General features: G+C 40.5%; 1 protein-coding gene and 1 pseudogene across 2 annotated transcripts; one reads left to right on the forward strand and one right to left on the reverse strand.

Annotated features, from left to right (window-relative positions):
- Positions 1 to 882: 882 nt before the first annotated feature.
- Positions 883 to 25,126, reverse strand: LOC148718711 (uncharacterized). Of its 2 annotated transcripts, XM_088741938.1 has the most exons (17): positions 24,850 to 25,125; positions 23,005 to 23,241; positions 22,369 to 22,454; positions 15,576 to 15,797; positions 13,886 to 14,167; positions 12,993 to 13,121; positions 11,738 to 11,821; positions 10,594 to 10,704; positions 9,736 to 9,789; positions 9,276 to 9,373; positions 8,883 to 8,995; positions 8,231 to 8,572; positions 7,386 to 7,537; positions 6,876 to 6,988; positions 6,047 to 6,171; positions 5,573 to 5,716; positions 883 to 5,300 (listed from the first exon to the last, which is right to left on the reverse strand). In XM_088741938.1, exons 1-17 carry the CDS (start codon positions 24,929 to 24,931, stop codon positions 5,023 to 5,025), a joined length of 2,652 nt encoding a protein of 883 aa, XP_088598064.1. In that variant the 5' UTR covers positions 24,932 to 25,125; the 3' UTR covers positions 883 to 5,022. The 2 variants fall into 2 exon arrangements, with proteins under 2 accessions (XP_088598064.1, XP_088598065.1); XM_088741939.1 differs by lacking the exon at positions 9,736 to 9,789 and having other exon boundaries at positions 24,850 to 25,126.
- LOC148718712 (uncharacterized) lies at positions 16,331 to 21,485 on the forward strand (annotated as a pseudogene).
- Positions 25,127 to 27,796: the final 2,670 nt, after the last annotated feature.

Here is a 27,796-nt window from a genome sequence, read left to right on the forward strand (position 1 = left end):
TCCCTACCTCTTACCCCCTTCTATCTTAGAATAGAGTGGGGCCTTAAAAACTTCTTTAAACAGCTGATATAAAATCCGGATCAGCTGATCAGTCGCACAGATAGATCATGACGGGGAGAGAGGGAGAGAAAGTGGGGGAAAGAGGGAGAGGGAGAGAAAGTGGGGGAAAGAGGGAGAGGGAGAGAAAGTGGGGGAAAGAGGGAGAGGGAGAAAGGGAGAGAGATAGAGAAGAGACTAGACTGCAAGTCTCCAGGATCGCGCTGTCAGAACTATGTATTCCCCGTTTGTTTAATATATACATCACATGTTTCTCATCCTACAAAAAGGGAGTTGACCGCGTGGAAGGAATAAACGTGAAGTGAATATTTTAACTTCTCCAGCACAGGTGTAAAGTTGGGTATAACATAACCCTTCTGCTGGAATTTAAAAATTATCATTGGTGTCCAGTTATCGACAATAAATAAGAAATGGCTATTTAAAACCGAAAATGCTTATTTAGGTTTGCACAAATATCTTTCTTTTAGTCGTCTTCTTCTTTTAGCACTAACACAGGGAAAATTTGTGTCATCAAAAAACAGTCGTCGCAACTAAAGACTTAACTTTTCTGAAATATTGCAATTTGAACCACTCGTTTCCGTGCCCACTAGGCTGTACCGTGAAACAAACGTCTTACCAGTGCATACATGTTATTTCAAGAATTATTTCAAAGCTGCGCTTATTTTCAAAAAGTTACCGACCGCTTAGCGGATGCGCAAAGAATTATCATTCGTGTTTACAAACGAGAGAGAGTGCGCTAAAGGCCTTACTGAGCGGGGGAGACTCAGGGCCATATTCCCCCTCCTCCCAACTTCCTAGAAAGACCCTAGTCAATAACACAACAACGACAAAAACAACAATTTTATTTGGCACGGACTGATTCACTGATTAACCAAGGATCTGTGTTTACTGTACTAGGCAAAATGTATTAATTAACCTTACAAAAATCTTAGATAGTGTACACTTAAAGTCAAACTAAATGAAGCGTACCCCTCAAGATTACATTAATGAATTGATCAATTGGATATTGAACCCGCCAGTCGTTTCAAGAATGCAATAATGTATTGATTATTTGATTATTGAACCCGCTAGCCGTTTCACGAATGCAACAATGGATTGATTATTTGAATATTGAATCCGATAGCCGTATCCGTTCTGAAAAGGCGCGGATCATTGTTCAAGAAGTCCATTTCTGAAGTTCAATAAATATATCTTATTAACCAAGCACGAGGGCCGTACTGGGAGAATATCGGCCTGAGGTCTTGACAGTACGGACCGAGCGCAGCGAGGTCCGTACAAAAAAGACCGAGGGCCGATATTCTTCCAGTACGGTTCCGAGCAAGCTTGGTTAATAAGAGATTTATTATACGACTGAAGTTCAAATGGACACCAGTGCGATATCATTCGGGACCATTCGGGACAGTGCCCGGTCCAATACTTAGAGAATATTGGACCGGCAATAGAGCATTTTGATTGGTTGATTTTAGTTATTGGCCCTCTGACTTCCCGAGTCGTGTAATAAGATTGTTCTATTTGACGAGGAATCATGAAAATGAACAAACTCCACTGTAAAAACACTGCGAGAACAGTCGATCGCAAATATTAACGAAATAAAAAAAGTCTGGCTTGCAATGGCTTCGCCCGTAAACTATTTTTTTCGACCATGAATACATACAAGAATTTCTACAAGTTCGTCAAGATGTAAATACGCGAAAACAGCTCTCGATAACATTCCATTTACAACATTTACAAGACGATCTACACAACACTCGCACTCACCTTTCCCCCCATGTCTGACGCCATGTTGAAATAGTTCCGATCTATCATCACGTGTTGGATGTTGCTAAAACAAAGAACGGGAAATAGGGAACGGGGAACGGGAAATAAGAAACGAGGAACGGGGAGCGGGGAACGGGGAACGGGAAACGCTAAAAGGAAAACGGAAAACGGGAAAAATGGGGAACAGGGAACGGCGAACGGCGAACGGCGAACGGGGAACGGGAAATAAGGAACGGGGAACGGGGAACGGGGAACGGGAAACGGAAAATGACGAACGGAGAACGGGGAACGGCGAACGGCGAACAGGTGTACAGCAGTAACCCGCCTGAGAATTCAAAATGGCGGAGTAAAGGGAACTAAAAGGGTCTGGCAACCAGTTTTGAGTACGTGCTCTTCGAACACGATCGTCGGAGCAAAAAGCATGGACGGTAAGTGTAGGTTTTATTGAAGAATTTTACTTTGAAATGTTGAGTGCCTCATAAAGTTAGTTTTTGCCTGGCACACATTGCAAGTTGCATAGAAATCAAATCCTCGGAGAGGTCAGTATCTTACGATTCATGCACAACATTTGAACAATCAACTCAGAACTACAAGCTCGCGGCATTTATTCTTCTATTCATAGAGTAATTTTACTGCAAGGTAATGAAGTTCACCTCCAATATCTTCACCGTTACAACCTATCAATATCAATAATGTTGCAAAGCAAACAGCTGAATGACTTTCGCGCCCATTATGGGAATCACTTTCTCTTGAATATGATCAATGCAGTTTAAATATTATTGTAAGCATTAGCATGAATGTGAATTCATACACCTACAGTCTTGAAGACATAACTCATGTTTTCCTGTTAAATTAAATGTTATTCAAAGTTCTGTCAGAGTTTGATTTCTCTATTGTTTACATGGAAGTTTATGGGTCGATAAAAAGATATGTTCTGATGTTATTTTGCGGTAAGGTAAGCAGATATCTCCAGGTAGTAATTTTAATAACTAGGCTGGTTATTACGTTTCCTAGCTCATTTCTCTTGATATAAGATATTACCTCCTTCCTACCTATCTACAAAAAATGCTGTTGGGCAATACAAACAACCAACATACCCAAACTCTGCTAAAAGATGCAGATTTCAGGAAGGAAAAACAAAGAGAGACGTCAGAACAAATGCTGGCAGCCATTGCAGAAACGTTGACTTCGAATTCTCGCCTCGCATGGGTACTAGGCTTCGTGGTTTCGCCTGGGCAATAGTTAAATAAAAGCGAGTCGTCTAATTTCGCTGCAAGCGGCGACCTAGGGATAAAATCAGTGCTTTTAAACATCGTTTACTCCGCCATTTTGAATTCTCAGGTGGGTTACCGCTGTACACCCGTTCGCCGTTCCCCGTTTCCCGTTACCAGTTTTAGTAACATCCTCACGTGTTCGCATAATCCAATCAGAAATGGACTCTCTGATTTGAACAATAACCCGCGCCTTTTCAAAACGAATACGCCTATCGGGTTCAATATTCAAATAATCAATCCATTATTGCATTCTTGAAACGGTTAGCGGGTTCCATGTTCAAATATTAAATTCGTTATTGCGCTCCTGAAACGATTAGCGGGTTTAATATTCAAATAATCAAATCATTAATGTAATCCTGAGGGGTACGCTTCACCTAGTTTGACTATAAAGTCTCCGAGATCTTGAAATCAGAACCATTTGCACCTGTATCTGAGCCGTGAAATGACCCAATCGTACATCTATGTCGCTATTTCCAGAATTATTTAAAAACTGGGCGTCCTATGAAAAGTCAGCATTTGCTTAGACGATGTGTAGAGGATTGTCGGTCTTGTTTACAAACAAGAAGGAATGCGTCAAAGGTGTAACTGAAAGGGGGAATCCTTGGGGCCGTGTTAAACTCCTTTCCCCGCTAATACCCTAGTGTATCACGTAACAAAAGAGTTAATAGAGGGAACAACTCTGAACCCTGGTAACAACGACAAAAACTACAAAATTGTCTTTGACAAGGTCTAATTCACTCATTAGTAAGGCTCCACCGTTACTGTGTGATGCACAAATTTAATTACGATTCTAAAGACTCCTGAAGTCGTTAACAATTCATTTCGTACCTATACTTATCATAACCAGACCAACTTCTAGATGATTTCAACTTAAACCTAAGCCATGGAGAACAATAAAAGCAACATGAAGAGCTAAAATCAGACGCGTGAAAATTTTTTTATACCAATCACGAATCAAAGTTAACTTGAATTGTGACGTAAAATCACATGCCAATACAACAAAAGTTACCCGAGAGTAATGCTTTGGTTGGAGTGACTTTTCGTATAAATCATCTAACGAGGAACGTTCTGATGGCGTCAAATTCCTATACGCTGCTTTGACACTTAGCATTTTAAAATTTGCCTAAATACCCACGGGTTTATACATTCCGACGATACTAATTCTGACTTTTGAACTTACGGAGGCGACCTTTATATCTCCTAATGAGACACTACTGAAAACAAGAATACATGTTCTTCCCTAACAAATTATTCTTCGCCCTAGTTGGGTCATACGTTAAATTCCTTTTCTTGCTTTTACCACTACAGAGAACAATAGACCCTTTCAAGGTTAACGCCGCCATTTTGCCGGGGGTGTAAAACTGCTGGGGCGAACGCAAAATGTACAGTGAATGTATGGGAAAACTTGAGAAAATGATGCTAGATAAATTGAGGAAGGTTGACATCGTGCAATTTCTATTAATTACAAACTAAAGATACCAGACCTACCAGTTTACCGATCAAATTTGAGAAATGAAGTCTCGCGAAAAAAGCCGCAAATTAAGATTTTGATTTTCCATATATTTGTCTCTAAAACCAAACCGCCGTTTCCGGGAAAATTTAAAAGCATTTGTATGAAAAACTAAAAATAAGATTTCTCACTTCTCAGCGAGCCTGAACCCTTCACATTTAATCGCAACATCTTTTGATAGGAATCTTTCCTTCGTAATTCATAGAAATTGCAGAATGTCAACCTTCCTCAAATTATCGAGCATCAATCTCCCGACTTTTTCCATACATTCACTGTACATTTTGCACTCGCCCCCAGCAGTTTTGCACCCCCGGAAAAATGGCGGCGTTAACCTTAAAAGGGTCTATTAAAGGGGAAATATCATTTAAAGCGACGCTAAAATTTTAATGCTTTGCTAAAGATTTCTCTAACAACACGTTTCAGCTACTGTTGCTTCCCCCTATTTGTAAACAACAAAAACAACAAAGCAAGCACTCGGTAAGCAAACCCCATGGCAAACAAGACTGCTACACAAGTGTTGTAGTTATCCAGTGTGTAACCATTCCTTGTCGATAACCGATGCACATAGGGCCCCATGACTGCTGGGTAACGAACAGCTTCCTTTTCAAATAGCGCCTCCAGGTACCAGCGGCAGTAAGACAGACTGTAAAACACTGGACCAAGGGTGCTCTGTGCCATTTTACACAGTGTAGGAGAACTTCCTGCAAAACAAACACGGAAAAGAAATAACATTGTGTAATATATGAAAGCGATCCTCGCAGTAAGGAACCCTACTTATGTAGTAGTGGAAATAAGACCTGAAAAAAATTCAGGCCCGCACGGGATTTGAACCCATGACCTGTGGATGTTTTTAGTAATGAAGTCAAATTGATTTACGTGACGTTGTTGAGTTTCGATCTCCATTCAGTATCCAATCCCTCCTCTGCCTTCCCCTTGTATAACTGTTTGTCACGATAACCTTTCCATTGCTTACCTGCCACAAGAGAGGAAATCAGTGCAAAAGTAACTGATGCCATTTGTGAGTTTTTGGGGCTGAAGATAGCGGATATGCAGTATCCCACTCCAGTGCAAGCGAACTGAACTCCAAGTGTGGCGATGTAATGAGATACGAACTTAGCTAAGAAAACAAGTTTAAAAAATTAGAAAAAAAGCGCCTAGATTGGAATCTGAGTGGTGTGTGGGGGAATTAGTAAAGAGTGTACGACTTGTGCGATTTCAACGCTTGTATTCACAAATTTTATCGCCTTGTGTTGAATATCATGTTGTCAAAAACTTATTTTGGTCGACTATGAGCATGGGTAGGCGCTGCATTGTGAAGAAAACAGATACTCAATATAAAGCGGCCTTTAACAACTATCAGGTTATTGGATGAGGCAAACAGAGGCAAACCCTTTTCAACAATCATGAAAATCCACGCCTATCACGTAAGAAGGACATCTATTTCTACCTCTCGGTGCAATCAGTGGGTACAGCAGGCTCAAGTAAACAACAGGAGTGATGAGGATTACTGGAATCTGAGCGACATTAACAGCCACAAAGTAGCTAATCCTGTTGACACCAGCTGCGGCTTCACTGCAAAGTTAAATTTACAATGAGGATCACATAGGAATAAATGGAAGTAAAAAACCACTCACACTCCAACAGTCCGAGCCATTTCCAAGAAAACCAGTGCATTTAAGTCAGCTTCCTCTACTTATTACGTTTTCGAAAAGTGGAAGGAACTTTTTTTGCTTCCTGTTATTCTTTTATCCCAAAAGTGAGCTGAAAATTTTTTTTTGCCCAAGTATCGAAAAAGGAAGGATCCATTACAGCCGTCTTCCTACCGATCACCGTTGCCGTTGCCGTTTTGTCGCTCTTCTACTCGTTTTCATAATCAACATCATCGTTGTTGTCTTCGTTGTTGTTGTCATCGTAATTTTTGTCCTCGTCCTCATTCTCGTACTCGTTCTTGTGGCCGTTACCATTAAATGAATAAAAGGGAAAAGTTTAAAAGAAACTGTGGTGTCTCGTCCATGGGAATAACAAGGTAATTATGGTTTTATTAACTGACTTGATAATTTAAATTGGCCACCGTAAAGAGTCTCAAAGCTGATGTTTCGAGCGTTAACCCTTCGTCAGAGCGAAACCATCAAAAACATGTCGTTTCGTCTTCGTCATTATCGTCATTTTCAATGTCGCCGTCGTTGCCAAGTTTTCGTCTCCATTGTCATCGTCGATCGTATTTTTGACTCACTTTTTACAAAGATCACGCAACATAATTACCCTTCCCTCCTTACCGCCAGAAAGTAGTCCTCGTGCTACCAAAACATCTCAACGCAGATAACATAGCGGTCAGACCAATTGCTAAGGAACTGAGGGTGACGAGAGTGAAGAATTCTTCAAGGGGAGCCTGGGGAAAGAAAAAAAAAACCTACTTTGAAGTGCAAAGAACTACTGAATCTAAAACCTGCGACAGAATGAATGCAGAAAAGCCGGCAATTACTTTTTTTTAGCGAAGGGAGTTGTTTATGAATATCGCAAAGCGCGACTGAAAAGCTAAGCATCGATGATGTTACTGACGACAATTTAATATCCAGACTTTCGGAGCCTTCGCTTCTTTTCACAAAATGCTTATCTGCGCATGCAATGCACTTTAGTTTTTAGTAACAAATCTCTCTATGACTGAAATGCATAGCAGGTTTCTAAAAACGACTGCCTTAGTTAAACTATTCCGCGGGCTGTGTATCACACCAGCGATTTAATCATCAACTGCAAATTACGTCAAATACGTATAAATGCCGACTAACCTCTTTTCTCAGGGCCCCTAGGGTACCCCCAGCAAGTAACACCAGGAACTGATCCAGAAGAAGTGATCGTGACAAACGAAACTGCAGCCGAATCTCACGACGTAGAAACGTCAAATACTGAATAAAGAGGTTGGGCATTTCTCTGTCTTGATCTGAAAATAGAAGTTTAAAGGCCGAAAATGGATCTAGTTGAATTGAAGAAAAGGCTTATGGAATATGATGTAGAACACTAAAAACGTAGGGAATTGGAATGTGAATGCCCCGTAACGGTCAACGAGCTGCTGACGCCATTACCACGCAATTTTCCACAAAATGCAATGCTTCCAGTGTTGCAGCAGCGCGCCCGTGCTGACTAATTAATCTACGATTATTTAAATTATCATATCTTTATCGATGCCGGGCTTCTTCGACTTTAAACGTGTCGACTGAAAAAGAAGTAAAGAAATTACCCTAGCAGTTTGCTGCAATCAAAGAGATTGCCGAAAAGAGGCTGAACAAAATCAGGCTTCGACGGACCGTTTGCACAATTCGTTTGTAAACAAGTTTATCTCCCATCGTAATTTAACTGTCATTTTAAACATTCTTTCTTTAATGCTTGGATTTTTCCTTAACACAATGTATAAGCTCTGAAGTAAACCTCCAACTAGGAATTAACATGTAGATCGCGAGATATCGTTACGAATGCGAACCATCGTTGACAGTGGAAACAGCTTTAAATGAGATATTTTTGATGCGACTGACGATGCCTAATCAAATGACAGATATATGCATGCAAAACTGGCGGAAAAGCATCGATTAATGACGAGTGATCGATTGATTTCCGACACTCAATAACTACTAAGTACCTTTATTTTGGCTTTTCTTAAACAGTCCCAGAGTAGATCTGAAAGACACTTGCTCTATCCCGTCATTCTCTCTCGCAACTGGATCTTCCCGGCTCCCATCAGCATGGTCCGCGCCCGTGTTATTTTCAGCAGCGTACTCCTCCCAACGCTCAGGTAGAGTACTGGATGATTGATCAACGTCCTTACACAGTCCGCCGATGACATCCATATAAAAATCTGCTGGGTTTACTTTATCAGGTTTTTGAAATCCACGCATTTCAAAGTAGTTTTCTGCTTCTTGTACACTTCCTAGGAAGACGGTTCGTCCACCAGGCGCAAGAAAGAGAACTTTGTGGAATTTGCCTTAAAAAAAAACGAAAATATAAGGTTCTTTTTCGAATGTAAAATGAACACCAAGGTAAATTAAGGAATACATCAGCAAAACAACGACCAGAAAAGGCGGTTGAATCACAAATCTCAGGTTGCAAGAATGTTGCCCAAAGGGAAATATTATACAAAACGAATCTTTTCGCTATTTCTGTGACCAAAACTTATACTCCCTTAGTAAAGTACAAGTACAGTAGAATCACAAAGTGACATCTGTTTATGCTTTGAGACGGCAATTAACCAAAATAAAAAATAAAACGTTTTGTGCTTTACACATCAGACTTACTGAATATTTCGTATCTTGGCTGATGAATGACGCAAACAATTGTCAGTTTCTTTTCTTCGGCTACGACCTTCAACGCGTCGACAACCATCAAACTCGAAGTGCTGTCCAGACCGCTACAAGGGAAACAACAAAGAAGACGCAGAGTTCAACGAATCCAGTATGCAAAGCCTTAGAATGTGTAATCAGGCGACGAAGGTAGTAAACTAGGGACCCGAATGGACATGAGTCATGACATTTTCGCTCTATTGTGCCTTCAGTGGCTGTGGATTCGAAACATCCTCAACCATTTCATCACCTTTAAATAAACCACGGGGTAAGAAGGAAACTCGCGTATCACACCAAGTCATGCAATTTCGCTACCTCGCTAAAGAAGCCTAGAATTTTCTGTCTCACCTCGTCGGTTCATCGAGAAAAAGCAACGTCGGGTCAGTAACCAATTCCATTCCTATGTTGACACGTTTTCTTTGCCCTCCAGAAATGCCTCTTGATTCCTAGTAAGACAGTAAAAAATAGAACATTTAGCCAAACAAACAAAACAAATAAACATTCAATTCTGCGAAGATAACACTTTCGTCTGCACGTCAGTGAAACCCGAAATGGCAATAGAAAGAATCAAACAGAAGTAATGTAGCCGAAAACTGTTTTCAAAGTGTAAAATTCTCTTCAATTAGATGATTTTGTAGAGACACAAAAACGGCTCGTTTCTGGTGTCATGACAGTATAATGATACACAAGGGTTAGTCTTCACAGTTTTACGCAACGAGCCCTGTGAGACACTTAAAGGACGACATCTCCGATGCTGTTAGGCACATTCTCTAAAAGGCAACTATTTTTCTCTTTAGAGAGCTCACACCTCGTCTCCAATCTTCGTATTCTTGACATGCGCTAAGTCAAGAAGATCCAAGACCTGTAAAGTCAAAAGGGCCAATTTCACTGTTTTAATTTTATTATTCATTTGATTATTAGTAAAATGAAAGGGGGTAAGACAAACCTACTTACAAGGCATTAGTAACATTCAGTTCTGGTACCAAATAAGATTTTAATCGGCTAAACAAAACAGAACAAACAACAATTTTTATTCTTTGATCTTTTTAGGTAAAATAACAGCGAGATAGTTTATCCTGCAAATAGCTAGAAAGCTAATCGTGGCGGCGGGCGAGACAAATACTTGAATAATATCATCGACTAGTATCTTACGATAAGGAGTCGTTATTTACACAGTCACACAATCATTGAGTCACACAATCACGGAGTCACACAATCACGGAGTCACACAATCACAGAGTCACACAATCACAGTCACACAATCAAAGAATAATTTGGATATATCAACAAAGTTGAAGTGGTAAATTGGCCACCGTAACGATTACAAAAGCTGACGTTTCGAGCGTTAGCCCTTCGTCATTCACTCCGACGAAGGGCTAACGCTCGAAACGTCAGCTTTTGTAATCGTTACGGTGGCCAATTTACCACTTCAACTTTGTTGATATATCCAAATTATTTCGTTACTCCCACCGACGCAGCCCCAAACAGTTTCTTTCGAAACTAACAGCCTTTACACAATCACAGAGACACACAATCACAGAGTCACACAATCACAGAGTCACAGAAAACGATAAGACATTTAAACTTTGAAGGTGTATCTATAATATAGTTATCTTCTTTTTCCAAGATATCAAATACCAATTTACGAAGGACTTTTCCGACATACCTCGTTGACTTTTCTTTTCTTTTCCTCTTTGGAAATCGAGGATGGCAACCTGAGATTTGCTTGATAAATCAAAACCTCCTTAACTGTCAGTGTTCTGTGCATGATATCTTCCTGATGAAAAAATTGTAAAAGTTCATCGGACACAAATAATGTGGATAGTTACATGTTTAATTCCTTAGGGGCCGGAAACAGGAGTTTCCTTTTATTCTTGCGTTGAATCACATTCTGTTCAAGTATCCTTTCAAACGCTGCATGAAAAACTCTTATAGTCCCATGCATTTTATGAAATACAACTTAAATTATAATAAAATGTTTAATCGTCATGAGCACGCCAACAAGAGCAGCCACCGCCTGCTTTGGAACGAAGTAAAGTTTACCAATCGAGACTCACACTGGTACACAAGAAAAGTAGAGGAAGTTATCCACACAAGGCTTAACCCTGATGACATTAACAGAGATAGGGAATCAAAATTCCTGAAGCATGGATACCAAAGATCAAGAAACACAACGGGGAATGGTACGACAGCGAACTGCCGAAGGAACAACTTATGGTCAGGCCTCTCAGGAAACCAGAACTCACCGGAACGATTGGTATCGAAATCACATTAGATCGCTGTGATGCAAATGGCAACTCGTGAGCAATGGACCTCATCGCCTGATGAGGACCAGCACTATGCAGTCGAAACGTCGCGATCTACATCTCAAGTGACTTCATCGTGAGACAATCGATTAAACAGTTTATTATTACTTATTATTACTCGACTCGGGCAGTCAGAGGGCCAATAACTAAAATCAACAAATCAAAATGCTCTATTGCCGGTCCAATATTCTCTCAGTATTGGACCGGGCACTGTCCCGAATGGTCCCGAATGATACCGCACTTGTGTCCCTTTGAACTTCAGTCGTGTAATAAACAGTTTATTATTACTTATCACTACGATGAGCAATGTCCTCTTTTAAGATATAAACTTAAATCATCTCTTAAAGCAATTGTAAATTGTATTTGACTTCTTTCTATGGCTAAGGCTAGAAAAATTCTCCCAAATGCCGACATGCAAACAGATTTTATGGTAATATCTACATGTACCGATGGTATGTGAGAGGACACAGTAGCTTCTCCTTTAATTTTTCACGCACAACTAACCTGTGGAACAAATCCAGTGATGTTTCTGAAAACACCCAAATCTCGTACAAAGTTATCGTTGATGAAGAGACTACCAGCGCGTTTCTGAAAACATAAAAAAACTGCGGTAAGGGGCCCTGAATTCTTTAAGTAGACTCTCATGCTCTCTAAGAGCATGTTGTATCACTTCTGCAGATCTCTCTTCAATCTTTCTGTCGATGAACTAACAAGTTTATACCGCTAGTTGAACATACTAGTTATAAGTCATGATTGCATTGTCGCAACAGTAACTTTTATTAAAAAAAAAAAAGAGTACTGGTGAAGTTGCAATAGTATGGTAGTACGTAGCATTGTATCGTAAGTAGTTGTGGCATTGAAAATCTATCATTGGAAACAGCAAAAATAATACGAAAAAACGCTTAAAATAGTTTATACAGTAGGTTATCCTAATACCATATTTTTTAAATGATAAAAACATTAATTTTTTCCTGCATCGGATTCGGCTGGCTGTAGGCTCCCACGGAGTACTAACCATCGAACCATCCCTCGCATTAACTACCAAAACAGGTAGACTGTTTTTTTTCGGAGACGCGCGAAACAATTGCCGCTGGAGAGAAACATATTTGAATTAAGCCCACGTGATCTATCCCTGACGCCTCGAAAATAACCGCACGTGATCGCATTCCTTTACATTGCTGAGAAACAAACGATGGCAGGCTTTTCCATAAACAAAAAAGGAAGGTCTTGTATCCGTGGTAAAAGCGAGGACGATGGCCTGATGTGTGTTACTCCATTCAATTTTTGCTGAAAAGAAATATTATAGAACACTTTTAGCTGGATCATGTTGTATTACTTAACGAAAGCGGATAACCGAAGACAGACGTTAAAAGCGCGGGCAAAGAAATGTAAAAGAATGTTATCACGTACGTTTGCCTTTTGTGCTAACATCTTTTAGTCACGTGACCAAGAACACTCGTCTTTGACGCTAACGGCAACTGTTACGCACGTCTCCGGAAAAACAGTCTAGACGTTTCGGTATTATTATTGGCCGCTTTTCAGTATGATCCCCGTTATTCCTACACCGGCTTCGGTTCATGACATCGAGAGAAAGTGAAGCCTAAATATCACCAAGAGAAGCTCTAATTTCTACAGCATCGAGGGAGTGATCGCACCCTCGGACTCAAGAATGCTGAAGTAAACAATTGGCACAATTCACTCGAAATTTCAGCTCGAATGATAGTACTTTTGTTATACTTCTTTCACATGGAGAACTAACCCCATAATAAGCTTTTCCACTCAAAGTGTTGAGGAAGGTTGTTTTGCCGGATCCAGAAGGACCCATCACCGCAGTTACTTCCCCAGGTAAGAGTTGACCGGACACGCCTTGAAGAATGGCCACTTGTGTCTGTTGAAATAAAAAGAAAAAAAAAACAACCCAGAACGTATTACTACATAAAACATTCTATTACCTACAATGTTTAATACACATATTCTTCCTTTTTACTCCTTAGCGTGCTGGAACTCTTGCTTTTACTCTGAGTCCTAGGTACCCTGGAGATCGTTTTTTAATTTCCTTGATTCTCTTTTGCGCCTCATCGAATTTTATTTGAATGCTAACAAGCTCCCCTGCGTTACTTCGGCCGCAAAAAAAAAAAAAGAAAACAATAATAATAATTAATCATACGAATAACAAGATGACGATGATACTATTATTAATAATAGATATTAATAATAAATTTCATGTATTATTTCAATAATATTGATAGTATCATTAGTTATCATAATTATCATTATTGTTATCAAAGTTTCTATCAATATTATAGTAATCATAATAATAGCTCTAGGTAGTGGCAGTAGGAGTAGTAGCAATAACTGTAATGATGGCCTGTTAATACTCAGATAAGCAGATAAGTGCAGATAAACTCAACAGGTTTCTTTAATCTACACCAGCGAGGACGCCATGTTACAGTACCATGATTCTTTGCGCACCGATAAGTCTATATAACAGTAACGAAATGTCTAAACACTACAACAACAAGATCATTTTCGTTGCTGATAGTGCGCCACTACTTAGTGTCTTCAGATTTAGAAGTAAGAAAAACACTCTTCGGCGAACATTCCAAAAGACATCCTTCCCTCCGTCCACCCATTGCATAACCAGCTAGCTACCTTTTTAAGTGAGAGGCTAAGGTTTTGAAAGCGAATGGTGATGGTCTGTGTCTTGGGCTCTGACTTCTCTCGGTATTTATCCAAAGTGCTCCTCCTGGTCCTCTCTTCCATTCTGACAAAGGGTTTCTTTGTCACATTACGTTCAAACAGTTCTATAAGTTTTCCTTCGTGGTGGAAACAGTACAAAAGCAACAGCATGACCAGTAATATTCCAAAAATCAGTAAAACACCACCAGGAGCGCTAACAGGAGCTGAAGACCCTTTCTTGCATATGGAGAGAATCTAAAAAATAAACCAAAATAACACAGTGCTTAACAAGGGATGTTGTGCCACAACAGGGATGGCATCCTATACGTGTCTGCCACGCCCATCATCATATCATAATCATAAACTTTATTTCCTCTCGAATTTTAGAGTAGCTTGTTGGAGCTAATATCTTCGAGAAAACATAAAATGGAGATTGTATATATATATATTCTTACATATATCTGTACAAGATCTAAAATACTAACTATACTAAAATATACTAAAATGCACAGTATTTAGAAATATAATTATGTAACATATCAGTAGAAATCAACAGAAAAGTAAAGATAAGCGGGAGCGACTATACAAAGATACGGCCTTGGATTATCTTTCTAAAGTCTTTAAATGCACTCATGCGGATATAGTCAGGCAGTGTATTCCATAGCTCAGCTGAGAAGTATGAAAATGAATTAAGGCCATAACTAGTTGTTCTAGGTTTTCTAAGTGACAGTATGTAATTACCGCGAAGATTATAAGAAGATGACCGAAGTGAAAATATACCCCTCATATAAGCTGGAAAATGAGTGAAAAACAGTCTCTTGTACAATAAAATAAGGAAATTCTGGATACGCTCATTACATAAGGAACTAGTGTTGACCTTAGTCAGAAGGCTATATATTAACAACGTACGATGGAAGACGAATTGATCAAGTATTACCTCACGTGAATTATGCTTAACACAGCTGAATAAAACTAAAAGCTTAGGATATGCATTGCAGCTTCGACGTGGACAGCAAAGTAGCAAATTCACTGCCCTAAATCAACCTTGTCAAAAACAACTTCACTCTGAGAGGTTTGTTGCTTTGGAACGGTCTACCCGAAAGGCCGTGGCAAGCACGAATTTTGATCCTTATTAAGTCCAGTTGCAACAATTTCTTCCTCGAAAATGAAACATAGGCCATATAATGCACCAGCGGAGTAACAATTAGCCGAGCTTATTTCGAGCTTAAAGTATTTCCATGAATATATAGGATTTCATAGTCTTGAACTTGGATTTCACATGGACAAGTACCTTCAAAAACTCCCGTTCATCTCGCAGCTGTCTATAACGGCTGTTTCCACTTTAGAGTTACCTTTGGATGCGCACTATTCAAGGAATTGAGAACATTTTTCCGGGCTCTAAAACAGCCACTTAAGATGTTAGGAGAACACGAGGAATGCCTATAAGGCACGATCCGAAGGCGTCTTATTTAGCACCTTTCCAAGTGTTCTCCCTACATACCAAGTGGATTTATTACGTTACAGAGCCCAGAAAAATGCATTTTATTGCTCTTATGACATAATTAATTACATGCGGGCTTTATAACCTAACAAAGTATCTGCTTGGATACTATTGACTAATCAGACGATGCGCATGATGTTCAGCGAGAGGAGATACTCTTACCGGACAGTTTTGTGGTTCCACGCTTCCATTCCGACAAAAATATCCACCTGGACACGTCTTTTGAACGGTGACGTTTGGGCAAAAGTTGCCTTGAGGACACGGAACTGGGAGCTGGGCCCCTGGGCAAACATACTTCGAAGGTGTTCGAGGATCAAAGATAGGGATGGACTTGGAAGGACTGCAGCATTTTCCACTCTCGCGGCACAATTGAGGCGATTGTTTCTAGAAAATTGGATGAAACTTATTCCTCAGTTACGCAAACTAGAGGCTCTGTCATTACAGATATGAAATCGTAGAGATCGTCACTTTGAACATAGTAACCTCAATAAACAATTAAAAACACAAACCTTATAAGCACTGTATTTCTTGCATGGATACTTATTAGAGGTTCTTAATGGGGTTAACCGATAGGCGTAAAATGGCCAAAAATTTAGTCGATAGCCGTAAAAATTGAAAAATTTTAACCGTTAGCCGTAAATGGGGTCAAAAGAGGTAACCGTAAAAAAAATTGTTCCCTAAATTTCTTAATTTTAAGGAAGGTGCTAAACTTACTTATGACCTGTTTCATTTCTTATTTGCTGACTTTGACTCCGTACATGTCGTACATGTGGTTCATACGTTTATAGGCCAAGCTCGTTTTAAGGCCCCCCGGTAGTCTCCCTTGACCTCACTTGGCCTGCGTTTTGTAGGACAAGTTGAGAGCTTTTTGTTTTAAGATCTCCAATTCTTCACCCAGTGTGCATGTGAGTTGAACGATGTCGGTATTGAAAGCTGTTGTTAGTTTTTATCGAACGGGTGAGGAAAGGCCAAGCGAAAGATACAAGGCAAGACTCAAAGTCCAAGAAGAGCATCGGACACTTTCAGCGTTCAAGAAAAATGTTATTGACTTTCTTGGTCTAAACGAGCAAGCCAGGAAGTTCGGTCTTGGGCAATTTGACCTTAAACTTTACCGCCTCGCCAAAATCAGCTGCAAGATAGAAAATTATTCTTTATCGACCCAGCAGCAGCTAGATCTGGAACTACCCCTGTTGCTTGACTCAGATAGTGAAAGCGAGCTGAACAGTAAGTACTCTTAAAGTTATGACTTTTGTACGTGACTACTAGGATGCCGCGTGGCAAGAAATTTTTGCGGGTCTTTTATCTTGCGGATTGCAGAAACTAAATTAGCTCCCCACATGTTTGGGGAGCTAATTGTTTCGATAGCGAAAGACTGGTTTTCTTTCTGAGGATTAATATTGGTTCTTTTCAGCAGATCGTGAGCTTGAAATACCTGAGTAAAGCAACTAGCAGATATGTCACTGTTTGCAAAACGCTTACTGTTGATCACTAAGGCATGGGTCGCACTTGGCAAAGTTTGGTGTGAATGTGGTCACTTTGATGCAAAAATCTGTCATCGGGGCACATTGCCTAATGCGACCCTAACTTTTCCAGTTCGCAAAAACTTTGAAAACCGGCCAAAACATCAAAGACGCCGTAGTGCTTGGGTGGGGCAGGTAGATTTCGGAAAACTCGGGCTAAACAATAGCTATCACAGCCGTAACTATCATCGCTTGTCAGTAAACAGCAGACGACTCGACTGGTCGCGGAACTGACCAGGCATATGGCGCTCGAAGTAATCTTCGCTGACGTCGATTTCTCGCTCTCATCATAGCGGCAGTCAAAACAGTTAAACAGGCGTTAACTCATCTTTCATAGATCATACGAAAGACAAAAAAGTGCTCGTGATTTAACTGAATAAGAAGAATAAGCATCACCGTGATCGTTATTAACAATGCTTCAACGGGACGCATTTTTTTAACGTTTGTTTTCCTTTTTCAGCTCACTGCTCTCTCCCCATAGCACGTCGATAAACGTGTGTCTGGTTATCAAAGTGTCATCACTGACATTTTTTTCACCTAGTGCGACCCTGATAGTTGAAACCAAAAGTTTGCTTTCCGGTTGCGGTTTCAAATTTTCTGTGTTTTTTTTGCCGGCAAAGTTGAAAACTTTGCCCAAGTGCGACCCATACCTTAAGTATTGAAAAGCCCCTTGGGTAATACTAATAAAGTAAAGTTGCCGGTAAACATTGTCAATTTGTAAGCTGCTGCAGACAGTCGTTCTCTATAGATGTCTTTCTATTCCACAGCTGCGTAGAGAGTGCTCATCCATTAGCCGAAAAGCTGAACAAACTTATCAAAGAAGGTAAGATCCCAGGGGAATGTCTATATTACAAGTTTCTTAACGATACAACGTCTTTTGCCATGATCGACTCCAGTAAGGCGTCAGACTTCCATTGGGACCATGAGGTCTGTGAGTTTTTTTAAACCATTAAGTACCTAGGGAGTCAAAGAACGAGAAATTTTGTAAGAGGCCCAGGATTTCATGGAACTGGACGCGGTGGAAAAAAACAGTTTACAACTTTTTCAGATTTTAATCACTGTGGTCCGTCCATTAATGCCTCTAATCATTGCAAAGCAGGTTACACAACGGATAGTGGGATAATTAAGCCTCATTTGCAATCTTTTCATACGTTTTCTGATCACTCGAAAGCTGATATCAACTATTTAGTGGAAACCGACGATGTCCAAGTCATAGGAGTATCGCTGGCTAAGGATGGAACAGCTCTTAAACCAGGCCTAGAATTCGATATTAGGCAGAAAAGGATCATTGGCTTAACCTTTAAAGTAGACTGGAATTATGTCTGCGACCACCCTGTTCCTGACCCTCAAGAAATTAAAAAAAATCTCATTACAAGCGCTGAAGTTACTTTTATGACGTCAGTCGACAACAGCTCGATGATGCCAGTTGGTGTTCATTACCATCCGAAATTCGTATCTGGTGAAAAGATGTTGTCGCAGATACTTGGGGAAGCAAAAACTCTACAAGTCTGTGAACGCTGTCTGACGAAGCAGTCCCTGCAGAACCACATCGTTACACATGAAAATGCGCACTGTAACAGTAAATGTGACACCTGTCTCCAAATGAAAGGTATCTGCCAAGATTGCCAAAGAAAAGGTCACGTCGCCTACTTACCAGCATTGAGATGCTGTGAGTCCTGCCTAAAGGAGTCTATTCAATGTAGAAAAGTCGCAGTTCTGGCTGTTGTTACAGACTGTGAGGAATGTAATAAGCAGGCTCTTTTAGAAATCCAGAAGATGTCGGAAAACCACAACATGCCGCCTGAGCTTCTGCTCCTAACCCCTCTCCCTGATGTTGTTCACATCGGTAAGAGTCTCAAATGCAGCTGGGCTAACTGGTTCATAGATCTGAATGGACAAATGTCTAATCTCGTATTAATCCGCACGTTGAGATACTCAACAGATTGTGATGTCCGCAAACCTTTGAGAAAATTGCTGACCTTAGAATGCGTCAGAAATAAAGATGGGATGGCAGTCGAGCCAATAGCACGACTAACCAGACCTGAGGTGGTAAAAGTATTAAGAAAGGCGGCACTTGTGGTACACACACTTGTTCCGGAGAAGTATAGATTTTTGACTTCAAATCAACAAGGTCTTTGTTGTCATCCTGTTGCTATCTCTCCTGGACCTCTTGGTAGTGTTTTGGCACTTGATTACAATTTTGTTTCCTGTTGCTCTCGATTACTCAAGATAAGACTTCACCAACCAGCCGATGTAACAGAGCTTCAAAATGGGCTGAGATGCGAGAGATCTATGCTTCAGTAGAGGTGTAGCCTTTATGGCAGAGCGAGGTAACGCTTGCGTAAGATTTAGAGACATTGAAGGGAACGTTAGACTAGACCCCAACTCTCTACGTTCACGTGCTGATCTGGAGAGAATACTGGGAAACTACAACCTCTCCTTGGATGGAACCGTCCCAGCCTTACGCAAGGGCCTTTCTCAGCACTTAGACCAGCTAGAAGCCGAGGTGACGAAATTTGTTTTGCACACTAATGTGCTGCTTTCAAAGCCTGCAGCTTTGTGTATGGTTAGTGATGACATACTATTGTGCGCTGATGATGGTCACCGAGCTATCTATCAGAGTCAGCTAGAAAGAGATGGAGTCACCATAAAAGGCAAATCGAGGAAACTCGTAAGATATCCAGAGGGTGCTTATCGCCTGGAATCCATAACAGTCTCTAATGCTCCACGTGTTTACTTCACAGCGGCAAAAAGTGGCCAATGTAGCGGTGGCCTTTATTGTTTTAGCATGGAAACCGGCGAGGTCATGACTATTCTTGAGAACATGACAAACAGTTGCAAGGAGGTCAAGAAAGTAGCAAAATTTAATGACACACTAGTCTTCACAGACATTGAGGCTCGTCAAGTCAAGCGTTACAATCCGTTGACCAAAAAAGTTGATATTCTTGCCGGAGATGGACGTGAAGGAGAACAGGACGGAAATGAGAAAAGTTGCAGCTTTGTCCAAGTGCATGGAATATGTAGTGTTGCAGATACGCTTTTCACAACGGATGCGGCACCAGGGAAAATCAAGCTGATTACTGGTTTGTCGGGAACAACGAACTTTTTAAGTCACCTGGGCAATTTATATGACAGCTTTGGCATAGGTTGTAAAGGTAGTACTTCTCAGACAATTACGCCAGAGGAGGTAAGTAGGAATGTTGAGAAGGTGAACGACTACATCAAATCTGCGGTAAGAAATGTAAAAGAAACAAATCACCTCAAAGAAGGTTCAGCAACGAATGGTCCTCAGGGAACTGTGTCTAAAAAGACGCAAGATTCTGTCGAGCTCTTGTTGAATGGTGTAAATAACCTCATAAGAAATATCGCAAATGTCAGCCCAGAGTACAAAGTTAGCATTGACTGGCAAACTTTACTAACAACTCAAGTAGAGAACCTACATGCGGTATCCCATTTTAAACATGAGACATTTAGCACCCTTTAATATGCGATGGACTTTGGTACGATATCGAAGGAATCTTTAAAGCGAATAACAAAATGGGGGGCTAAATACTATACTCATCCATCTTCCGACTACACAGTGCCCCAAACAGGAATGTCATTCAAGGACGTGCAGTTTATGACTCCACTTCTTTTTGTGGGGCTGTCGAAAAAGGATGAAGAAGTAACGAAGGAATGGTTCGAGAATTACCGTCCAGTGAGGTAAAGAGCTGTGAGGAGTGAAACGACGAAAGACAAGGCAGGAGCCTTGTCCCCGGCAGCGTACGCCTAGCCAAAGCCGGATGTTACTCCAAAGGTACGATTTCCCGATGACCAGGACGACAGAACCCTCCCTGCCTCCTCTGAGGTCAACCCTCTAGTCTCCGATGTGTCATTAAGTTTCATAAGCCATTCCAACATTCCGCAAGTGAAGCTCGCGTCTGCTGCTGATTTCAACCAGGTGGAGGAGTACGAAACCGATTCTGAAATTAACGATGTTGATACGGATAGCGACTCAGAGGATCTTATCATCAGTAAGCCAGTAGTAACAAGGTCCGGAAGGCAAGTCAAGGTGTGGACACGGTTTGATGTCTAGGCACAAAAAGGTACCCGAGACAAGCTAGACTGTACATTGAAGGATTTTGAGGCGTCAAGCATGGCTATATTTTGAGACAATTGAACAGGCATATAACACCATATAAAGACAAACAGGTCACCACTCCTACAAGTAAATGTAAGAATGCATGACGTAAGTTAAGTTGTGTAAGGCCTTGTATTGAATCCTTTTTCGAAGTTCACAATTCTATGCGTGAAATAATATTAGAAGTGGTATGATTTATCAAATATTAAATTTTTTCAAAAGAATAACTCATTTAAGCCTGAGATGACCATAACACCTTTATTTTGCTTTAAAGATTAAAAAAACACAGGTTTATTAATATTCAACCTTTTGAAACCAAAGAAATTAATTTTTAACTTTTTTGTTAACCGTAACTGTAAAAAATTAACCGATAGCCGTAAAAGAGCCAAAATTTTAGCCGATAACCGTAAAAGCCAGCACCCCATTGAGACCCTCTTATTAATAAAAGATTATTTTGTCTAAGAATCCGAATCCCCCTTAAACTCCCCCCCCCCTTTCCCCCACTTATAGGGGAAGTCAAATTGCTTATTTAGGCCTCTGTCCAAAAACTTATTTTAGCTATTTAACAGCCTTTAAGTCTCCATAACCCCACTCTCGAGGTATTCCAGCAATATTTCAAAAATCACTTTCATATGAGCCCTTTTTATTTTTATTGTTTTTCTCAAGCATCTTAGCGGTCCGATATCCTAAATCCTCGAACCTGATTGGCTAATTCCGTGCGCTCCAGCGGTCTGGATCTTCCGAGTTCTGCAATTTGCAGCTTTCAATCTTTTTACGAGAGAGGCTAAAATATGTAAATATTGCAACAAGTGACTCATAGTTATGGATCAAGACAACGAAAGCTGTATCAAAGCGAAGGAAAACTTGATTATCCCGAAGAGGAAAACATACTCCAAGATAAAGAAAACGATGTTCGTTGTACAACACTGCGCGAAATTTTGAATTCTACAACAAATACAATTCTGCAAGTCCCTTGAATTTGGTCATCTCTTCTCCTCTTCTTGCTAGACACAATCCCCTTGTGTCTAGCAAGAAGAAGTGGCCCATGTGACTAGGCCATCGCAAGGTTACTCTTCAGCATTTCATCAACTTCTTTAGGCTTCCCTGACAATTCCCCGGTACCCATTCAGACTCTTGGGCAGAGTGTTATGCCCACAAACTTAACACAAAAGACTCAGCCAGTGTCGAACCCGTACTTATCGACCCTGAGTGTAACAAACTGTACATTAGGCCACCGCTCCTCTCACTCTGTCTTGAGTTGATAATGAAAAAAACAACAACAACAACAAAGAAAAAAAAACCAAAGAAAACTTACCGTGGCGTTAACTAGTTTATCTCTGACACAGTACGCTCCCGTTGGGCATGGTACGATACAGACCTGATTCTGGGGACAATAGAAGCCTGAAAACATTTACAAAGTCAATATCTCCACAATCCCTTAACTGCTGAGGGTTAAATTCACTCCTCTCACGAGATCATGTAAACAATTTTGTTCTCTTAATTGCGCTGCTCTACTACTTATAATTCATCGATAATTCCATGAGCGCACGAATGCAATTGATGGTAAATAGCTCTTATCCATCAACCGCGAAAGAAATAACTCATTTTATTGAGTTTCCGCATTTGGACATTGCTATGAACTTTGGCTACTGACCATAGTTTAATTTAGCAAACAAAAATCAGTGGTGTTTACTATTACAACCACCTACCACCCCTCGCTGAGTAATAACACTCTTCCCCCACCCCTCCCTCAGTACTTGTCGACTGCACCCACCCCTCCCTGAGTTCTAAAGGTGTGCCTCCCCGCTTATAAAATCGTCCAAAAAATCATCCAAAAGAATAGTCCAGTCCAGTCCAGTCCAGTCCAGTCGATATTTTACCCTATGCCGTTGCGAGTTCAGACTTCGGAACGGCAAAATGATCAAATGTCATGAAGTAACAATAAACTTACCTTTAGGACAGGGTTCGGGTTTTCGCGAATGTCTGTTGAAGAAAAACCCCGCCTCACAAGCTGACGAGTTTTGAGGTTTCATACAAAAAGGTTTTTCTCCGCTTCTCTGCGTTGGACTTGATGTTATCATTCTAGGGGTAGGTGCCGCTGCTGAAGTGCTACACGGTTTTGCAAACGGACAACAGATATCGCGGTACTTTGCGGGACAGCAAGATGCGAGAAACTTGTCAAAAACATCTGCAGACAAAGATTGCAGAAGCAATTTGGATTGCATATTACTTTTAATTCTCAATCGATATAAATATCAAAATCGCTATGTTTAAGGCACTTCTGAAGAAGCTACGCTTCACTGAGCCTCACTTTTCGTCCGTATATAATACTTGTTAACCTTTTACATTAAATGATATTATTTCATGTTTGGCTTTCTACCTTCGCTTTTCTTCCTCCTGAAACAGGAGACTAAGAAACATTTTGGGATACATAACGAGCCTCGAGTGCTCATTGACGATCACCTACACTGTTCCTCAGTGTATAGTGCAATACCCGCATTGTCGGTTAAATGTTAAAAAATGTCTCCAAGCAACAGAGTTAACTGTCCGGTAAGACCACAGTTTTACATTTCTTTTACCTTTTATTTCTACTTCTCACCAAAAATAAGAAGATGAGCTGCTCTTAATCGACTCTCGGCCTAGGTATGTTCCCAGTATGTTCTTAAAATTTTAGTAAATATCAGTCTGAACGTTCTTATGAAAAAGGTTCTATTGGAAATAAAAGAGTGTAATTTTCTACCGACATAATTTGTGAACAGAGATGTTGCGTGACTGCGTGACAAACATTAACAGCAGCTGCACCCTGTGCTCACCATGTCTGTCATTCACGTCAATCACGCTCCTTCAGCTCAGAGGGCGCCAGACCTCAAACGCAACATAACGCTTAAAAGTAGCGATCAGTTCCAAATGTAAATTAAAATAATTTGCCGCCGCGGTCTCGCTTCGCAGACGACGCAAATTTTGGTGATTTCACGTTGTTGTTTTGCAAAGGACGGCTAAGAAATGTACAAAGTTTCAAAACGCATGTGCTGGGCTATTGTTCTGCATATTAAATCGATTGTTTTTCCACGTTCTCGTTGCCGTAGCCGTCGTGGTTTGCTTGAAGTCCCTAATATCATTTTCCCTGTGGAGGGGAGGGGGAGTATGCAAAGACTCAAAAGAGTGGCGAAAAACCACATTACTTTGGCGGATAAAATCAATGAACGGATTTCGTGATCTTTTTTACTTAAATTTTAAATTAAGCACACGCTCTAACTAGTAATTGTGTTCTTGTGCATAAGCAGAGAATTTACATATTTAAGCTCTTTCCTAAACCGTTGGCCTTCTTCGCGGCCAGCCCGCCTGCCACTTATTCGCCCTCGAAAAGAAATTTTGTTGAAGTCTATAATTCAATCGGGATGTAAAACTTAGCTTGAAAGTGAAAATAGCATTTATGGCAATAAGTTTCTCTCTGAACTTTGAACGACAGCTGGTGAGTATGATGACATTCCATGTGGTCGAGTGTTTTCCTTTGCGGGTACGATTTCGGTTTAATCGATAAAACCCTGCGTGATATATCCTGTTCCTTATGATGTTAATTAACAAAGCGAAGTGTTATTATATTGGTGAAGCATATCATGTTCACCAGACTACCGTAAACAGAAATGTTGAATCGAATTCAAATTCAAATCGCTTTCATTTGCAAACTGTTCGGAGATGCTAACGTAACCAACCCAATGATTGAAGAAAATTATGCTCATAGTTCGTAAAAACTCACAAGGTGTATTATAAAGAGCAAGTAAGTAAGTTCTCATACCTCCGCATTTCTCGCCATGAACCACTTGGGTAAGAGAAAGTCCGAGAATGAACCAAATTATAGTCACCAAGCAGAACTCCATACCTTCGTTCTCTGAGGGCGCTTACCATATGTCAGAACTGACCGGTCGGTGGGGGTGTTTTCGCTTGCGTGACGACGCCGGAAAGGGCTGCAAGGGAGACTAGGTCGGTTCGGACCGAGCGTAGATGAAATGCGTCAGTTCTCGTTAGTTTTAAGAACTGAGAGAACTGGTTCTGGACCAGCTGGCCCTGCTCTTGGAGTAGTGCCAGCCAACAGAGAGGCATTTTGTTTGTGCATGCGCGAGTGAAATTGGTTTTTCGCGTTCGGCGCCATTGGTGAAGTTTTCGACGCATTTCTGCGAGGTTTTTAACTGGTCGATCGCCACCTTTTTGCAATATTGTTTCAAGATGGATGAAGGAGTATGACAAGTTCACCGACATTTCAAACTCTGTGGATACTCGTGGTGTTTGCTGGCTCTTCAGTTGAGAATATTTTAATGATCAAAGTGCGAACAGAACGCGAAAAAAGCCCGAAAACTTGAAGTTTGAGATTTGATTTACGGGTGTTACGAAAACGAAGACCTAAGACCTAAGACCCCCGGTCTTCGTTTTCGTACTACGAAGACGAAGACCTTCTAAACAGAAAACCGTTCAAATTACAAGGTAAACAGACATTAAACAGCAACAACGCTTAGTAATATAATACATTACACTTCACGCGTTTCTTCCCATTATTATCCGTATTATCATACGGCCCGTCTTGTCTGTTCTGTTTCGCTATGCGAACCAATTTGGTGTTGATATTCTCGAGGGTTTCCTCGGGTAAACTTACAACACATTATTATTCTGGAACAGCAAGCAGAATTCGAACGCTAGCCGCCTTTGATTTATAGTTAGCATTGCGTGACAGAATAACAGAATAACAGAATAACGCACTTTTAAATGCGCTCGTGCACGATGTAAAAGGTGTCCTTTCATTCACAACACTGATAAAATATCAGGACCTAAACGATCCATTAAGATCACCGATGACTTCACGTGCACCTCCGCCAATGTAATCTATTGCATAACTTGCACTTATTGCAAAAAGGTATACATCGGCGAAACAGGCAGAAGACTAGGTGACCGATTCCGAGAACACCTTCCAGACGTGGAAAGGAATGACAAGGACACATCGAAACCAGTCGCTAGACATTTTAATTTACCTAATCATTCTAAGCAACATATGGCAATCTGCGGTCTTTCCTTGCACTTAGGTGGCACGGAAAGCCGTAAAAATCTTGAACAAAACCTCATCATTCAAACCGGCAGTCTAAATCCCACAGGGATCAACGAACGCTTTTCATTCCACTAATTTCTTCATGTTTTTCTCGTTGCCATGCTCCCACCAATAACGTAGCTCCATTTTCTCCCTTTAAAAGCACACACAACCCACAATTCCTCTATTCGCTCCGACGAAGGGCTAACACTCGAAACGTCAGCTTTTGTAATCATTACGGTGGCCAATTTACCATTTCAACTTTGTTGATATATCCAAAGAATAACAGAGAGGGCGTTCTGTACAGGAAAAATTACTCTTGGGTTCTGTCAGTAAATAATCAGTTTCTACTGTATTTCGTAGCTAAAATAGATTCTTAGGGTCGTTCAGCTTTCTCTGCTGGAAAATTCTCGTTAAAAAGTAAGCAATTATTTTGGCTAATGCAGGGTCTTCGTTTTCGTACTACGAAAACAAAGACCCCCGGTTTTCGTTTTCGTAGTACGAAAACGAAGACCTTGTAAACAGAAAACCGTTAAAATTACAAGTTAAACGCATATTAAACAGTAACAACGCTTAGTAATATAATACATTACACTTCACACGTTTCTTCCCATTATTGTACTGCCCGTATAATAATACGGGCTGTATTATTATACGACCCGTCTTGTCTGTTCTTTCTCGCTATGCGAGCCAATTTGGTGTTGATATTCTCGAGGGTTTCCTCAGGTAAACTTACCACACGGACTATTATTCTGGAACAACAGGCAACATTCGAACGCCAGCCGCCTTTGAGTTATAGTTAGCATTGCGTGACAGAAGAACAGAGAAAGCTTTCTGTACAGGAAAAATAACTCTTGGGTTATGTGAATAAATAATCGATTTCTACTGTATTTGGCAGCTAAAATAGATTCTGACGGTCGTTAAGCTTTCTCTGCTGGAAAATTGTCATTAAAAAATAAGCAATTCTTTTGGCTAATGCAGGGTCTTCGTTTTCGTAGTACGAAAACGAAGACCTCGGTCTTTGTTTTCGTACTACGAAAACGAAAACCCTTTATTAAAAGCAGACAATCTTTTAAAAGTACGATTATAGAAGTACCCCGAGCATTAGTAATTTTTATTTCAGCTTTTGATATGTTAAGACAGTTTGCGCGTGATTTTTCTTGGTCTTTTTTTCAGCCACCACTACTTCTACAATCGTACTTTCAAAAGATTGTCTGCTTTTAATAAAGGGTCTTCGTTTTCGTACGGGGTCTTCGTTTTCGTACTACGAAAACCGAAAACAAAGACCGGGGGTCTTCGTTTTCGTAGTACGAAAACGAAGACCCTGCATTAGCCAAAATAATTGCTTACTTTTTAACGAGAATTTTCCAGCAGAGAAAGCTGAACGACCGTAAGAATCTATTTTAGCTACGAAATACAGTAGAAATTGATTATTTAGTGACAGAACCCAAGAGTAATTTTTCCTGAACAGAACGCCTTCTCTCTTATTCTGTCACGCAATGCTAACTATAAATCAAAGGCGGCCAGCGTTCGAATTCTGCCTGCTGTTCCAGAATAATAATTTGTGTTGTAAGTTTACCCGAGGAAACCCTCGAGAATATCAACACCAAATTGGCTCGCATAGCGAAACAGAACAGACAAGACGGGCCGTATAATAATACGGATAGTA

The sequence above is a fragment of the Stylophora pistillata genome, chromosome 12 (genome assembly GCF_964205215.1).
Source record: "Stylophora pistillata chromosome 12, jaStyPist1.2, whole genome shotgun sequence".
In the NCBI taxonomy this organism is placed as follows: domain Eukaryota; kingdom Metazoa; phylum Cnidaria; class Anthozoa; order Scleractinia; family Pocilloporidae; genus Stylophora; species Stylophora pistillata.

Coding starts and splice junctions, on each gene's coding strand:
- LOC148718711 (XM_088741938.1), bottom strand. CDS start 24,931: ATGGAGTTCTGCTTGGTGACTATAATTTGGTTCATTCTCGGACTTTCT. Junction 9,374..9,735: donor ATACGAAGATTGGAGACGAG/GTGTGAGCTCTC, acceptor CTGTCTTACTAG/GAATCAAGAGGCATTTCTGG. Junction 5,717..6,046: donor CCCACTGATTGCACCGAGAG/GTAGAAATAGAT, acceptor TTGTTTTCTTAG/CTAAGTTCGTATCTCATTAC.